At 36.2% G+C, this 17,101-nt stretch overlaps 2 protein-coding genes across 2 annotated transcripts; one reads left to right on the forward strand and one right to left on the reverse strand.

The window, feature by feature from the left end:
• The first annotated feature begins 1,422 nt into the window (after window positions 1-1,422).
• Window positions 1,423-6,871, forward strand: LOC125873654 (disease resistance protein At4g27190-like). Its single transcript, XM_049554540.1, has 2 exons — window positions 1,423-1,953; window positions 4,421-6,871. The coding sequence occupies exons 1-2, from the start codon at window positions 1,423-1,425 to the stop codon at window positions 6,869-6,871; spliced, it is 2,982 nt and encodes a 993-aa protein (XP_049410497.1).
• A 1,643-nt stretch (window positions 6,872-8,514) lies between these two features.
• Window positions 8,515-12,719, reverse strand: LOC125872786 (glycerol-3-phosphate dehydrogenase [NAD(+)] 2, chloroplastic). The gene is made up of 9 exons (XM_049553577.1): window positions 12,425-12,719; window positions 11,861-11,997; window positions 11,601-11,706; window positions 11,183-11,384; window positions 11,021-11,108; window positions 9,859-10,006; window positions 9,286-9,435; window positions 9,061-9,210; window positions 8,515-8,945 (listed from the first exon to the last, which is right to left on the reverse strand). Exons 1-9 carry the CDS (start codon window positions 12,677-12,679, stop codon window positions 8,931-8,933), a joined length of 1,251 nt encoding a protein of 416 aa, XP_049409534.1. The 5' UTR covers window positions 12,680-12,719; the 3' UTR covers window positions 8,515-8,930.
• Between the last annotated feature and the right edge of the window lie 4,382 nt (window positions 12,720-17,101).

Below are 17,101 nucleotides of genomic sequence, written 5' to 3' on the forward strand. Positions count from 1 at the left end.
ATATGTGTATATACATACTTATGAACTACCAAAAAACAAATGAATTACATATAAAAAAATTTGAAATCATCAAATAAAAGTTCAATGAAATAGAAGTATTTTCAAAGGATAAATAAACAGATAATAAAGGTATTACTCCCTCTAAATAAGTTCAGATTCCAGCATTTATATAATTAGACATCAAATCAAGACTTTGTAAAACAAAAGTATTTTCATAAAAAAAAAAAAGAAAAGAAAACAATGAAAGTACTACTCCACCTTACTGAAGTTCAGTTTCTACTGCTCATACAATTAGATACATAGTGATAATAGAGTTTAAATATAAATAGGAGATATTAGGAGAGATGAAAAGACTTATAACTGATTTGAATATAATATTTAATGTAAAATTATGTCTTTTTGGATTCTTAAATATAACACATAAATAAGAGAAAATGAAAAGGTTTTTACCTAATGACATTATACTGTTGTTTAATGATGAATTATGTCTTCTTGGTTTATTAATGTGGTTGAAGAGTATATGAACGAATTTTGATGAGTGTGCAACTATTTAATATGTTATTATTTAATTATCTAATTATTAATTAAATATAATGGGAAAAGGCAAATTTGAAAAGAAATCAATTGTGATCTTTGAACTTTTGTTTATAAGATGCTACCCATGTTACATGGAATTTTGGACTTCTTATTAAATAAAATGAAAATAATTAGTGAAAAAGGATAACTAAAAGTGGGAAAATCAATTTTTTTTTTACTTTAAAAATGGTAATAGAGTCATTTAATTTTAAAAGGGCATTTTGATATTTCAACTTTTCATTTATGATGTTCCCACTTATAATAATATATGATATATTTATGAATTTAATATAATCCGAATCATTTTATAAATTTATAATTAATAAATTTTAAATGATTACACCTAGCTTTTGACTTTAAGTTGTTGTATACGAAAGCCTTGATTGTTCAAATGTGCTAACTCCATTGTCGGGAAGGCGGGAGTTTTCACCCTTTGGAACTGATACAAGACTAGAGTGATAAGTCATTTAGCATAATAAAGATCATTTCCATAAGTTGTTATATATCATGGACCAAATCAATTGAATCGAAACCAATACATTAAGGACTATTTTGATCATTTTTCTCAGAGAAGCTATATGAGATATCAAAAAACAGCTTAGTTGTGAAAATTGAATCAGTCCAAATAGTTGGCATTTACCTAAAGTAGTGCAGAGGACGTGCTTAATTATTTTGATTCTGTTGTCTACTTTTGTTATTATGTTAAGTCCTTGACTTTTACCAATAATTGTATTTGCCTTCTTATTAGTTTTCTACCTTAAACAAACAAACAGGAAACAAATCAGTTTAGCTTCATTTCATAATCTTTGAGAACTTCTCTATTAGCATTCTGATCAAAATTGTTCAATGGAAATACTTTTTAATGCTGTAGGTGGTTTTTTTGTTGAGGTGGGAAAGAATGTGTGTAAATGCATTTGTCCTGATGTTGAAAATACCATCCGTTTCTCATCAAAACTTAAAAATCTAAGAAATGAAATGGAGAAGCTAACAAAGTTTAGAGATGATATAAAAAAGAGTGTGGAAGGATATGAGAAAAAAGGCTATAAACCAAAACTAGACGTTATCCAGTGGATCGAAGATGTGCACAAGCTGGAGAGTGAATGGGAAACTATGCAAGAAAGCATTGCAGCTGCGAAGAGGCTTACATATAAGTGTTGTCCAAAGTGCATTCTTGGCTTGGAAGTCTCCACTCAAGCACGGATTGTGCAAGATCAACTTTTCAGGCTTATAGAGGTCAGAAAAAGCTTTGGATCCAACTTGGTGGTAGAAAATTACCAGATGAAAAAAGTTGAGTTCATGCCTGGACCATTGATAGAAGGCCAGTCTGCAGCAACAAAGAATCTCCACAAAATCCTACAACTATTAGAAGATGATAAGGTACTGTTGGAATTAAATCAAGATTAATAAGCCTAAATTGTGTAGAATTTGATAGTTGCTACTTTTATTGATTCCTGTTTAATTAGATTTTATAGTCAAAATGATTTCTAGACAAAAGTTGATTTTTATTCTATTATAAATATGAGTGCTACTGCCTCTTTTCTTAAGGAGGTTAAGTGGAGATATGGGTGTGTTTGGTATGAAGTTTTCTAATTTTCTCATGTTTGGTAGGCTTAAATGTTTTGAAAAATATTTGGATCCCGTGTTGGATGTCGGGTTCTAGGTCAGGATTTGAGGTTGGATTTCGAATCAGGTATTGAGGTCGGGTCCCGAGTCAGGTGTCGGGGTGGAGTTTAGAGTTGGGTGTCAGAGTCAAGTTTTGGGTCGAGAGTCGAGGTTGGGTCCTAGGTGAGATGTTAGGTTTGAGTCCTGAATTGATCATCNGTGGAGATATGGGTGTGTTTGGTATGAAGTTTTCTAATTTTCTCATATTTGGTAGGCTTAAATGTTTTGAAAAATATTTGAATCCCGTGTTGGATGTCGGGTTCCAGGTCAGGATTTGAGGTTGGATCTCGATCGGGTATTGAGGTCGGGTCCCGAGTCAGGTGTCGGGGTGGAGTTTAGAGTTGGGTGTTAGAGTCAAGTTTTGGGTCGAGAGTCGAGGTTGGGTCCCAGGTGAGATGCTAGGTTTGAGTCTTGATTTGATCATCGGGGTCGAGGTTAAGTGTCCGGATAGAGGTTGGGGTATCGGTATTGGATTCCGGTTCAGAAGTTGAGTCATGGGTTGGATGTTAGGGTCAGGTCTCGATTCAGAATTTGGTGTCGGAAAACCGAGTTGGATCCCACATTAAGTGTCAATATGGGGTCTCGGGTTGAGAGTCAGGGTCGGATCCTAGGTTGGGTGTCGGGATCGAGTCCCAAGTCGGGTGTTAGTATGGGGTCCCAATTCAAAAGTTGGGTCCCACATCAGGTGTTAGGGTCGGGTCTTCATTCGGAAGTCAAGTCTTGGGTCAAGAGTTGAGGTCGGTTCCCAGGGCAAATGTCAGCTTTGGGTCCCAAATCGGTCGTCGGGGTCGAGGGTCGGGGTCAGATCCTCATTTGAAATTCAGGTCTCAGGTCGGGAGTTGGGGTCGAGTCTTAGTTTGGAAGTCGAGAGTTAGGTTCGGGAGTTGGGTCGGATATCGATTCAAAAGTTGGGTTCCACGTCTGGTGTGGTGATCAAGTCCTAAGTTGGGTGTCAGGGTCGAGTCTAGATTTGAAAATTAGGTCTCTATTGGAAGTCAAGTCTCGGTTCGAAAGTCGGGTCCTGGGTCAATCCCGCATAAGATGTCAGGGTTGGGTCTTAGCTCGAAAGTCGGGTATCGATTCGAGTGTCAGGTCCCAGTTTAGGTGTCAAGTACCGAGTTGGGGTCGAGCCCTAGGTCGGGTGTTAGGATCAAGTCTTGAATTAGTCATTGGGGTCGGGTGTCAGGGTTAGGTTTGGGTCCAGTTCGAATGTCGGATCTCAGGTCGAGAGTCGGGGTCATATATCAAGTCAAGTGTTGGGATCGGATCTTGGATTGATTATCAAGGTCGTGTGAAGATTCAGATATCGGATTTGGGGTTGGATCCCTGTTCAAATGTCGAGAGTCGAGGTCAAGTCCTCGATCGGGTCTCGTGGTTGGATCTTGGATCGGTTATCGGGGTCATTCCTAGTTCATGTGTCGGGGTTGGGTCCCGAATCAGTTATGGGAGTTGATTTCCAGGTCAAAATTTTCCTAAAAATTATTTCTTTTCTCTAGTAAAACATAGAAGATATTCTATGAAAAATGTTTTTCATTCATCAACCAAACACTAGAAAAATTTTTCACTCATCAATCAAACATGAGAAAATAAGTTAGAAATTAACCAACATGTTTTCCAAGAAAACATTTTCTGGGAAAATATATTTCATGGAAAACATTTTCCTTCATACCAAACACACATTAGGCTGTGTTTAGTACGGAGTACGGAGGAAAACATTTTCTTATTTCTCCATGTTTGGTTGAACAAAATTTTTAGAAAACGTTTTCTCTATAAAAACAAGTTCTTTAAAAATGAGGAAAATGACTTCGCTGATGGAAGTAGGAAAAACAAGTTCTATAATTGACATTGTATGTTTATTGTATCCTTCCCACCCACCCAACCCCTACTCCTGTCACCCCCGAGGTCTCACTCCCTCCAACTCCTTTAGTGTTTTATTAGATTACTTAAAAATGTGCTTGAGATTTTTTTTTGTTTACTTACCAACATTAGAAAATAAGTAAGAAATCATCATGTTTAACATAAAAAATATTCTCCTTCATACACACTCTGAACTTAACTAATTTGAGGTCAAAAGATTACGACTGAATGATCAAAATCTCCTATGTCCTTTTTTCTCTAATTTTCTAAAATTCTTCTATGACTTTGCGGATAAATTATTTTTGTGGTATTTGAATCCTTTCAGGTATGCATCATCGGTGTGTGGGGTACAAGAGGTGTTGGGAAAACAACATTGGTGAATAATCTGAACAATGAGCTCTTAAAGAATGACGTATCAAGTTTTAAACTGTCTTTTGGTGTTGTGTTATGGGTTACAGTGCCCAAACTGCCAATAGACATAAGAAAGGTTCAAACACAAATTGCGAGCAGATTAAACCTAAAGATAGACAGCGAGGGAAATGTTAAAAGTATTGCCAGCAAAATCTATCGAAGACTCGAACAAGAAAAGAGTTTCCTTCTCATACTAGATGATGTTTGGGAACCTATAAATTTAGATGATGTAGGTGTGCCTCAACTGGAAGATCCCGCAAGAAGCAAGGTCATTATAACTTCTCGTTCTTTGGATGTTTGTAAGCAAATGAAAATAGACACCGAAATGAAGGTGTACACATTGGATGAGGATGAATCGTGGAAACTGTTTATCAAAAATGCAGGAGACAATGCCAATCTAGAGCATATTCAACCATTGGCAAAGGAAATTGCAAGAGAGTGTGATGGTTTACCTTTAGCAGTCATTGTTATTGGAGCATCTATGAGAGGGAAAACAAGGGTCGAGCTCTGGGAGGATGCTTTGAAATCACTTAGAATGTCTGAACCTCATAACAAAGATGTAAAAGATAAGGTTTACAAGGTCATCAAGTGGAGTTTTGATTCTTTGGAATCTCAGGATATTGAATTATCCTCAGAGCAAAGAAGCAATCATGTGAAGAAAAAGAGAGGTGATCACATTCAAAGCTGTTTCTTGTATTGCTCCTTATATCCCGTGTCCATTTCAACAGATGAACTCATAAGTTGCTGGTGGGCAGAGGAATTCCTTGGCGAACATGACACATACGAAGAAGTCTACAATAGGGGAATCACAATGATTGAGAGTCTAAAGGATGCCTGCTTGCTAGAAACCCATAATTTGGATTCTGTGAAGATGCACGACGTGGTTCGTGATGTTGCTATATGGATAGCTAAATCCTTTGGGGTTGAACACAATTCTGTTTTTCAAGATGGAATTGGGATATCATCTTCTGTCAAGAGAATATCTTTCGTAAGCAACAAAATTCAACGTCTACCTGATAACGTCACGGAATGCCCAGAGACAACAACTTTACTATTGCAAGATAACAATCGCCTTTTGGAAATTCCTCATGAATTCTTTTTGGCATTTCCTGCCTTAAGAGTTCTGAATCTGAGTGAAACTGGCATCACATCACTGCCTTCTTCCATCAATAGTTTATATCAACTACATGCTCTAATACTAAAAAATTGCCACTGGTTGACAGAGTTACCACCTATTAATAATCTTCGCAATTTGCTATTGCTCGATTGTGATAATACAAGGTTACATCATCTGCCGCAAGGAATGGACAAGTTGACAAATCTACGGCTATTATATCTTCCTGCAACTGATTTGGAGGGCATTGGACGAGAATTTTTCCTCAACTTGTCTAGCATTGAAATGTTAAATATGATGGAGAGTAAAATGATGCACCCTTCCACCAAATTTGGAGTGACTCTTCTTGGAGCAACTTCTTTCGATGAGATATCATCTTTACACAATCTAACTTCGCTTTTTATTAGATTGGATAGCTCGTCAATTTTCAATAGAGACCACACCTGGATGAGTAGATTGAAAAGATTTCGCATTGAAGTTGGAGAAACTCCATTTCATGTACCATTCAACAAGTCAGCAAGGACGATATGCATCTCGGGGAGTGATATTTTTCGTTACGGAAAGCTCTCAGGCATGTTGCAGTTTGCTTCACATTTGTACTTGCAAAGTTGCTTGGGTCTCAGGAAGTTGTTTGTGTACAACAGTTTCGATGGATTAAAATCACTCTACATTAGGAGTTGTTCTTGTTCTTTCAATCCACCAGAAGAAGGAAGTGGAACATTTGACCCTTTGCCTAATCTGGAATATCTCAACCTTGAATTCGTATATCGTTTAAAGAGTTTTTCGGATTTCAGTCAACTTCTCGGTCTAAGATTTTCTAAATTACGCCAACTAGATATGTCTAATTGTTCAAGTTTAACATGTCTTTTTAGCGTTGGTGACGCTTTTTCTATACCCAAGAACTTGGAAGAAATTACAATTACCTCTTGTAAACAGCTGGTAGAGTTGTTCGTGGAACGCGACTCTAGTCAGACAACACTTGTCAAGTCAGAAACTCCAAGAGTTCGAAAGTTAGTGTTGAGAAACTTACCAAAATTAGGAAACTTGGGAGAGCCACAAAGTATGTGGGAACACCTGGAAGTACTTACCTTGATAAGGTGCAATGAAATAAGGAAGTTGCCTCTGTCTATTCAAACCTCCAAGAGCATCAAATTAATAAGAGGAACATCAGAATGGTGGAGCCAATTAGAGTGGGATGGCGACAAGTTCAAGTCGAACTTAAAGCATTGCTTCCGACCACTTGCCATATGATAGATTGATCAAAGTTGAGGTTACTTCTACGACATTTCAGGTAACTGAAATCTTTCTTTTTGATGAGTGTACAAAATGAAAATTTTCTTTTGAAGACTGAACATTTCTATAAGGTTATTGATCCACTGTAAGAAAACTTGTGCATTACGAAAAAGAGATTCAGAATATGCCTCTAGAACCAAATTAAATACGATTAATAAAGGGTTATCATTGAAATTTTAACAAGTGTATTGAGCTTCACTTTTTGTTGTTTCATTCAGGAGACTAGAGAAGTAGAGGAAGGAAATTACCTCACCAGAGAGACACAGAGTTTCGAGCTAAAGTTAATTGGTCGGGTTTGCTATGTTGTATTTCCTGTCAGATGTCTTAAGTTTTTTCTGCCAACAACTGTTCCATGTTTGTACTGTTTTTTCTTTCAGGTTCCAATATTTTGATTGCTTGAATGTACACTGAGTAATTTCTTGTTTCGGTTGTGTTGTGTGATCATCTTGTTTATTTGTAATAAACTAGTATTGCTTCTGTGTTTAAACATTTTAAAGCATTCATAAATTGTACATGCTCATGATTTTCTATGTTTATGTTCTCATGATAGCACAGCTATCAAGAGTTTGAATTCCAAGAGAGCCTATTACACATTTGTGATGGGGTTTCTGTCCTGTAAAAGGGTCTATAGACAAAAACTAAAACTTACTTGACAAGAAATTTTGCTACCTTAGAGTCATAGAGTTATGGCTGGCCGGCTGTCTAGTTGTAGTTGGATCTTTAGGTGTTTGTAATGCTCCGAATTCTGGTTTGTTTGCTATGATTGAAGTCATTTTCCTTAAAAAAAGAACAAATTGGAAAAGGACTTTCTGATATTTGGTCTGAGAATGAAAAGTATTTCGGGAAAAGCACTTATAATAGATTCACAGTATAACTAGAAAATAAGATTGTGTTATGATGAAATGTTTGACAATATCTAATGTTGGTTAAAACCTAAGTTAAAGATACCATCTCGAAAAAAAAAAAACATAAAATTGAAAGCTCCCTTTGGTAGGTTGCTGAATCTCCCTTTGACTTGCAATTTGGTTGTCAAGATACTTATTTTCTCGAAATAGTGATCATCAAAGTGAATTCTTGCATAAATTGTAATTTCTAGCCACACACTGTCATTGGGTTCTATATTTGACATCGACCGTTTTATACCAACTTAAAAGGTGTAATTTGGGCAACATCAATCTTCATAATCCGATTCATTGTAGGCCAAAGTCAATGCAAATGAAAACATGCTTGAGAAAAGTTGAACACCTTGTTAATAGACATTTTATGCCACTAGATGAAACTACTCAATTAACACCCTATTTAGAAGATAAGAAACTGAGTAGTTCGATAGTGAAGCATAAAATGATGATACAGAGTTCTATTATGATCCTGACTCCATAGTCCAATGCGTAGGTGGTATTACAAACTTTACTTTGGTTAAATAAAATTTTCAGGTTGACCCAAAAAAATAAAAGTAACCTTTAAATAAAAGAGTTAAAAGTGGATATCTCTACACCTTAGCCCGAATAGGGGAATACAATACACTACAACATCTGAACTCTCTCCCTTCCAAATAAAGAAGATAAGAAAACAACACAAGGGATAAAATACAAAGAGGTCTGTTAACGAAAATAAATACGTACTACATTTTATATTTGCCGTCACATAGCCGTAATGTTTTTACAGTTGCATTAGCTCACTATCATATTACAAAAAAGAATAAAAAAAACTAATACATCCACTCGAATGGTGTTGTTATATTGATGACTAATTACAAGCTACAGCTTCCACCAAAACTCTTAAAAGCATATTATATGAACATGTCTCAACTAATAACATGGTAAAAAGGAACTCAGACGGATTTCATCACCATAAACTTGGAGAGTGTCAGCACTATGCAGCCAGTAAACAGGTGAAGATCATTCTCCAACTTGTTGATTGTGAGCCTCATGCAACAAAAAGCCAGCTAGTCACAATTTGTATACATGTTCAGCTTTCACCCAGCAACTATTATAGTCTTTCTAACACCGGTGCTTCTTTAAACTTCTTCAACCTGCAAATTAGAATCAAAACAATTGAAATTTAGTAATAATTGTTCTTGAGCCACACTGACATGACAAAGTTCCTTTCGGTAATTGACTATAAAGCATGCAAAGCGTGGGAGCAACCTGAGGGAGATTCATCAGTTCAAAAACAGCTTTTGTAGGCGTTAGTTCATTGTCAATAATCCTTGCAACTGCAGTTAAAACTGGCATTTTAACATTGTACTTCTGTGCTAAAGCAATCACAGCTCCAGCTGTAGCAACACCTTCAGCTACCTAAATATGTAGTTGCTGTTAAGGAGATAGAACAGACAAAGCCAAAAAATGATACAGCAACTCAATTTTTTGAACCTGATTCATTGAACTAAGTATATCGTCAAGTTTTTCCCCTGACCCCAGACGAACTCCAACTGTTCTGTTTCTTGAAAGGCTCACAAAGCATGTAAGCATAACATCCCCAGTTCCTGATAGACCAGTTAATGTTGTTGACTTTGCACCCATCTTAAAAGGAAAGAGATTAATGTCAACCAGCATTTTAAGATAAAGATAATCAGACTGTTAGCTCAAAAAATCACAGATTCTTTAGAAAGTATGACCACATGGACTTGATACACTTAAGGATCTCCATGAGGAGCTATCAAGCAGCGAAATACTTGGGAACAGAAGAAGGAGAAATCTATGTAGCAGTGCCTAATATCTCATACTCAAAATTGAAGCTTGAATTACAATAATTGTCAAATAGCTGCTTGAGAGCTATGTTGCTCAGACCCTTCACAATTATCGATGGGTACGTGTCGGATCCTCCAAAAGTAGTGCATTTTTGGAGGATCCGAAACGGGTGCAGCAACATAGCTTGAGAGTCGTGAAGAAAATTAGTAGATGGAAAATGCAGAAACTTCTAAGGTGTGATGGAGGCCTACTAACCTTTGTTGCCAACCATCGAATTTCAGAGCAACCTTGTGAAACAAGTGCAGCCATGGAATTGTTACCAAGATTTAGTCCTTCCACAATGCCAGCTGCAATTGCCAACACATTTTTCAATGCACCTGCAATTTCAACCCCTGTAACATCACTGTAAGATCAGGAGTTACAAGCAAGCATTTGAACTGCAGAACCTTTACAAATGTTAACTTTGTACTCTCCCTCCTCCCTCCTTCCCTCCAAAGGTGTTGGAGGTACTCCACCAGCCACTTCTACACATAGTAGGTTACTGGGACTAGATGCAACCTCACCATCTATCCCCCCTCCCCCACCCCCACCCCCCAGAATCCAAAAGCAGAAAATGCGATTAACTACAGTGTATCTAATTCTATACAGAGGAGAACCCTCTGCACAACTCTCCTTCCCTCCAAAAGAAAGAAAGAGCAACTGTGTATCTACATTGTGTGCTGAAGAAAGCAGACTTCTTTTTCTTTCCTTTTTTACTTTATCTAAAATACAATCCATAATAGTTTCAAATATGTGCACCTCCTAAATGTTGTTTTATTTACTCACACCATTTCATTTTGTATGACATGATTTTCTTATTAAGCCATTCCATTTACCCTCAATGAAAAACTTTTATAGCCATGTTTAAGACTACAAGTTTCAAAAGTTTTATAGCAACACAAATAATATAACATGTTTAAGACCACAAATTACATCAATTTTCCTTTCTTAAATTTCGTGTCCAATCAAATTACGTCATATAAATTGAATTGGAGGGAGTATATGATTCTGAGATCCAAAAATGCAACTAACATGACCCAGAGGAGATCCAATCAGACAAAAGATGTCAGAATTTTAACAATTTCCCTCCTTGAAAAAATCAAACTGAAACAATTTTTTCTTCATAATGTTTCTTAAAGTATAGCATAAAAGAATTTTTTTTTTCCTGCTGATGATCCTTCAAGGTCCATGAAACCCATCCAAAATCGAAAGCATGATAAGCATCAAACAGATCCTGTTAGATCACTACATTATTGTGCTGCCCTTGAAGATATGGAACGACAGAAAGGGAGCGTCAACAAGATCCCTAGCTTTGAGTGGTAATACTCTATGATAGACTTGGAATCAATGTTTCTGCTCTGACTACTGATTGAAATACCTTGATGTGTTGATTCTCAGATTTTTAGAAGCCATAAGTTGCTGAACGGAATTTGCTATCTTTTGGTCTTTTGAAGCCACTACCAGTGCTGCACAAGCAAATAAATCTTACTTTTGAGCTTCAAGCAATGGCAAAATAAATTCTCAAAACAGTCCAAACAACCTGTTGGTAGTTTATTCATCAGCTCTAGAGCAAAGGAAGGACCAGATAGAACAACATAGGGTTGGCGAGGATTTTTCAGTGCTTTGGGAATTATCTGAGACATCGTTCTTAATGTGTTTAGCTCTAACCCCTTGCTAAGAGATATGAAAGGCAAGCCTGGATCAACATAGTTTGCAATTTCCTCAAGGAATGCTGAGCTGAACTGCAATAAGATATAATTGGTAAATGCACTACCTTCCTTAAGGTTAAACTAGTTACAAAATAAGAGATCAGCCAAATCAGAATAAATGGACAAACTTTAGCTGCAAATCCAAGCAAATAAGGACTAGGGCATGAGATAGTAAATTTGCTTCCATGGTTCCAAGCATAGTTCATCGCACTATAAACAAACGATGAACTAAGAAAACATAAAATATACCTGAACAGGTACAGCATGGAAGCAAAAATCTGCACCTAGCAGAGCAGCTTTTGCATCAGTAGTGGCAATGACATTTTTTGGTAGCTCGTGCTGTGGAAAATACTTACTGGAGCAAAAGAGAAGGAAAAAGGTTATGAAGCACAAAATGAACGGACTGAGTGGAACTGGCTGGGAGTTTAGGTCCAGGTGATGGCTATGAGTTTGTTTATGTTAAAAGCCTAAAAGTATATACAAGACCAGAATTAAAGGCAGAAACTCACCAGTTATGGTGTTCCTCATTTATTGATCGACAAACTTGAGGATCTCTTACAAGCATATTCACTTCCAACGGGGATTTTCTCGTTGCAACATGAGCTGCGATTGCTGTTCCGAAAGATCCACCTCCGAGAACCACTATCTAGGGCCCAAGGACATTACAAATTGTATCAATCAGCACTAACATTTAATTCGCCCAACCCAAGAACCATCAAAAAGGGGAAAGGAAGAAAAACAACAAACTTAAGAACAGAGTTTTTTCAACTTCTTCTTTCTTTCTGCAGGGGAGCGTCAATAATTCATTTCTAATTAGACCGTAAGAGAATGCACACAAACCTTATCCGAAGCAAATTTGATATGGTAAACTAAGCATTTTACGATGTGCATAAACTACAACGCTGAAGCATAACATAAATAAGTCAAAGCATATTAGGGCATCGAAATACTAGTCGTGAAAAGAATATCTAACTCGCAACATCCCACAAAGTAGAGAAGAGTAAAATGCCACATTGCAATGACGTTAGTGAAATATGCGGAGAAGGAATTCAAGAAAGTAAAAGAGTAATGACCTTATTAGTACGTTCAAGGACGTCAGTTTTGGCTCTAGACTGCAAAGAACGAGACCATCGGACGAGCTTCTCCCAAGCGAGTCGGACAATTTCCCGGCGTTCTTTTGGGCCATCAAGCGGCAGTACAAGGGTTTCAGTGTCCGGGTCCGACGGCAGAGGTTGAGCTCCAGGGGCGGCGTAACAGCGGAAACGAGGAGGAGAAAAGGGTTGGAAAGGAGGCAAGCAGCGAAAAGGCGGTTCTAACAGACAAGTCATTGCTCTTCCTTTCTTGCACACAAATTGCTTCCTCACAGTCACAGGCGCTATTTCTATTTCTGCCTCCTTTTCATCATTTTATCCAATCTTTTTTTGCCTCGTGGCGCTCTTTTCCACGTTCACAATTTTGTTCCTAATACTTGTATTACCCCGTTTCCTTTCGGGTCGAGATTAGTTAAATTAAATTAATTAAAATATACGTATTTAAATTATCAATCAATATTATACATATATAAATAAAAAAATAAATTAAATATTAATAAATCTACCATTAAAATACTTTAATATGGTGAGTCTTCTCTATTTTTAACTAGAGTCATGTCCAAATTATCAACACCATCATCAGTAGTCACCGCATTTATAATATAGGTTTTCTCTTCCATATTTAAATAATTATCCCACCAGCCTCGAAGTTGGCCAATAAAACACGCAACAATCATTTTGCAAATAGTCCTATCTGTGTTTTTAACACTTTTACAAATAGTTGCATACATAAGCATTCTATGAACAAGAATAATTAATTATCCATCAGTCAACCCATCAAGATTTCATTCAATAAATTTTGGAGCCACTATAAGACGTATTAGTCTAATTTCAGTCTCGTTCTTCTATCAAAACATTTTGAGGAATCAGACAGGGATGAGCAGATAACCACCAGTCAACACCCGATCCTGTAATCTGATATCAGAGCTTAGAACTTTCATGGTATATATGAGATGGATGTGAAGTATTTAACATAGATATGATCTTTGTTTATATGGATCTGGGAGAAACTTGTACTAAAAGTACTAGACTTAAAGAGGTTGATATACCTCAAAACCTTGATTTGTTAAAAAATGTGACTATCCCTAAAGTCCCAATTAAAACTATTTATGATTATGGTTGGTTTGATAAACTTCTAAACAATTAATAAAAATTATGGAGCAATCTTTAGCTTTAAATTCGTCTGAACAGACTATTCGTTTGTTAAGCGAGCGTGATATCAATTTATATAAAAATAAGTATAATTACCTGGATATTGGTATGGTTCAAATTGCTTTTAAGCCTTTGACCCTCAAAGGGTTACCTGAAACGTTTTTAGCATCCTTAAGGAGTGCTAGAAATTTAAATTTTAGACAGTCCCTGATGGGTTCGATTGAATCTACGGTGACTTATGATCCCGTATATTTTAATACTCAACCAAATTTGCAGTTATCTCTTTCTGATGTTAATATTCTTGATGCCTTAACATTAAATGTTAAAATGCATGGTTATAATTATGTGCTTGGTTCAGAACTCATAAGTTTATCTTATATTTCAAATTATTATCCACTTTAAATTCAAGATGTAAATTATACGATACATCTAATCAAACCATTTTGGTAGAAACCAATTTTCCAAGGTCCAAGGTTACCACCAGGAGACCTATTAAATGGGAAGAAATTGATTTCCCAATTACATGGACTCTAGATTCGGTCATATCCCCAAATCAGATAACAGATGCGGTTACCAATTCTGATTACTCTCATATATTGCAAAATCCCGATGATAGGATTTGTATTCAGTTTTCTGATAATAGTTATGCACCTCATAGGCAGTCATTTTCTAATAAATTATTGCCTACTGTGAGTCACAATAATAATAGGCGTTCTTTATCAAGTCATAGACTTTTGCCTGCTATTCATCATATTTTCCCTATTGAACCTATTTATGGTCTAGCACGAGATTGTGCCGCTTCTTTATATACCATTACAACTAATAGCAACTTTTTGGTAGAAAAGGTAAAGATCGACCCCTGACCTAATATAGTTTAAGTAGATGATGATATTTCTGATAAGGATATTCCTTATGTCTCTAAAATGGAGTTTGACCTAAATGATTCTTAATGATTCCACAACAACTTGATTTTAGCCCAGGTTCTCTAGCAAGAAAAAAAATTAAAAAATTTTTTTTGATGAAAAATGAAACCGGTTTAAAATTTGGTTCTTTGATTCTTATAATAAAGAAGATATGAATAATATCTCTCAAGAGTTTTATGAAACTTGTGCTTTGCATAATCAAATTATGTATTTTGTTCCGTGGTTTATAACCACTTATTTGCCTTTATATATTAATATTATTGAAAGAACTTATAAAGATGGTAGTGATAATCTTACAAAAGCCATCTACCCCCCTCAGTCAAATTTTGTTTTGCCATATAATACAGGTATTACTTTTTTGGCATTTCAAAAATTCATTGAAGAAGATATTGCTTTTATCAGTATTGCTAAAATTAATAAGCTTATTACTCAAAATAATTATTTGAGTTTATATGTTAAAGTTTTGGGTAAGCATATTAGCTCTCTTGATAAAAAACTTGATGAATTAACTATTTTGATAAAAGGTGTAAAAGTTGATATAGCTAAGACAAATATTGCTTCTACTTCTGAAAGCAAAGCTGAGGTTGTTCCTACTCATGTTCAAAGACCTCCTGAGATTCAAGATTTTAAATTTAAATCATTAAATGATTTGGAAGAACTTCTTGATAAAAAGTTTTCTGGTTTAGATTTTAAAGAACTTTTTAATAAAAAGCTTTCTGGTTTAAATTTTCAACCAATTGATTTATCGCAAGATTTTGCAGATAGAATGGAAACTATGGTTGATTATAAAAATCAGATTTCTTCAGAGTTTAATAAGTTCAGAGGTTATCCCAGAAAAAATAATGGTTATGCTACTAAACTAAGGATGCATACTTATTATTATCCCCGTCCGACTCCTTAAGATGTTTTGATAGAAGAACGAGACTGGAATCAGACTAATACGTCTTATAGTGGCTTCGAAATTTATGAATAGAATCTTAATGGGTTGACTGATAGACAGTTAACTATTCTTGTTCATAGAATGCTTATGTATGCAACTATTTGTAAAAGTGTTAAAAACACATGTAGAACTATTTGCAAAATGATTGTTGCAGGTTTTACTGGCCACTTCGAGGCTGGTGGGATAGTTATTTAAATATGGAAGAGAAAGCCTCTATTATAAATGTGGTGGCTACTGATAATGGTGTTGATAACTTGGGAATGACTCTAGATAAAAATAGAGAAGATGTTGTTTATACCCTTGTTCTCACCATATTAGAGCATTTTAATGGTAGATTTACCAATTAGCATGAGACTATTCGTACTCTCCTTAACGGTCTAAGATGTCAGACCTTAGGAAATTTTGGATGGTACAAAGACACTTTCCTTAGTAGGGTTATGGAATTACTGATGAGTCCATAAATTGGACTCATTTAGGGATTTATTTTGATAGAAATAGTGTCCTCGAATGCTTATTTTGTCGCAATATCTGATGAAAACTCTTAAGTTTCAGGTATTTGAAGTTTTAGTGGAAGCATGGACACTTAGGTGCAAAAAGGAACAAAAAGGCTGGAAAGAACGAAGAAGCTGAAGCCTGAGCATCGCCAAACATCTTTGGCGATTCACCGAAAGGATAGACTCCTCCCTTTGTTCCAGTACACAAAGCCCTGAATGAAGAAGATCAAGAAGGCGATGAAAGGAGCTGTCGGCGCTTCGACGAATAGTTCCGTAAAGCATTACTATACCGCCCAATGGTCCAGAACGTGAAGACGCTGAAGGCAAGCACTAAACGGGGATGAGACAGATGATAGGCGAGTCGTCGAGTCACTCAGCGAACTAGACTAACTACACCGAGCTATCCGCCAGCACTAATTTCTGATGGCTATAAATACTATAATTGTTATTAATTTTATAAGTTCCGAACCATTATTATAATTTTCACAATAGAATAGTACTTTTTAGATATTTTTTCTCTCGAGTTTGGAGAGTGTTATGTGGGAGACTTGAAGAGAGAAGGATTTCATCTTATTCAAGTTGGAAGTGGGTCTTCTCCATTCTTCTTCCTTTGCTTAAATCAAGGTTTAATTTCTTATACCCATTTGATTTAAGTATCATTTTAGGTGTATTTTGTTATTTCTTGATGTGTGGCTAAAAATCCCCCATTCTTGGGGTGTGATTTAGCAAATATGTGTTGATATTGTTGTTGGGTCTTGTTTGCTGATAGGTTAGATGTATTTTAATGGTGATTTCACCTAGTAGTTTTGGTTTAATCTAAAGAGTTTGTAGTTGCAAATACAAAACCACCCATGTGTTTTCGGCTTGCCCGAGAGGGAGGTCGCAAAACCAAGACCACTAGACTGATGGCCTAAGAAGTAGGTCGGCATAAGGTTCTGCCCAAGAGGGTGAGCCCTAGTCCCATATCCTAAGACTCAACTCAAGAGAGTGAGTGCGATAAGGCGTAGGTTGGTCTTCATGCGGCAAATGAATGTCCAAGAGGAACGCATTTGAAACGGGGTAAGTTGCCCGAGAGGGAACTTATTTCCATTTAAAGCTTAGCCTAGTCACTATTATCTTACAAATTTCCTTTCAAAAACATGTATCCAAC

Source organism: Solanum stenotomum, chromosome 8 (genome assembly GCF_019186545.1).
Source record: "Solanum stenotomum isolate F172 chromosome 8, ASM1918654v1, whole genome shotgun sequence".
Lineage (NCBI taxonomy): Eukaryota > Viridiplantae > Streptophyta > Magnoliopsida > Solanales > Solanaceae > Solanum > Solanum stenotomum.

Excerpts from the sequence above, each read along its gene's own strand:
- LOC125873654 (XM_049554540.1), top strand. The coding sequence starts at position 1,423 with ATGGAAATACTTTTTAATGCTGTAGGTGGTTTTTTTGTTGAGGTGGGA. Across the intron at positions 1,954-4,420 it reads AACTATTAGAAGATGATAAG|GTATGCATCATCGGTGTGTG; the intron begins GTACTGTTGGAA and ends GAATCCTTTCAG.
- LOC125872786 (XM_049553577.1), bottom strand. The coding sequence starts at position 12,679 with ATGACTTGTCTGTTAGAACCGCCTTTTCGCTGCTTGCCTCCTTTCCAA. Across the intron at positions 11,109-11,182 it reads GATGAATAAACTACCAACAG|CACTGGTAGTGGCTTCAAAA; the intron begins GTTGTTTGGACT and ends TTGCTTGTGCAG. Across the intron at positions 9,211-9,285 it reads TACTTAGTTCAATGAATCAG|GTAGCTGAAGGTGTTGCTAC; the intron begins GTTCAAAAAATT and ends CTACATATTTAG.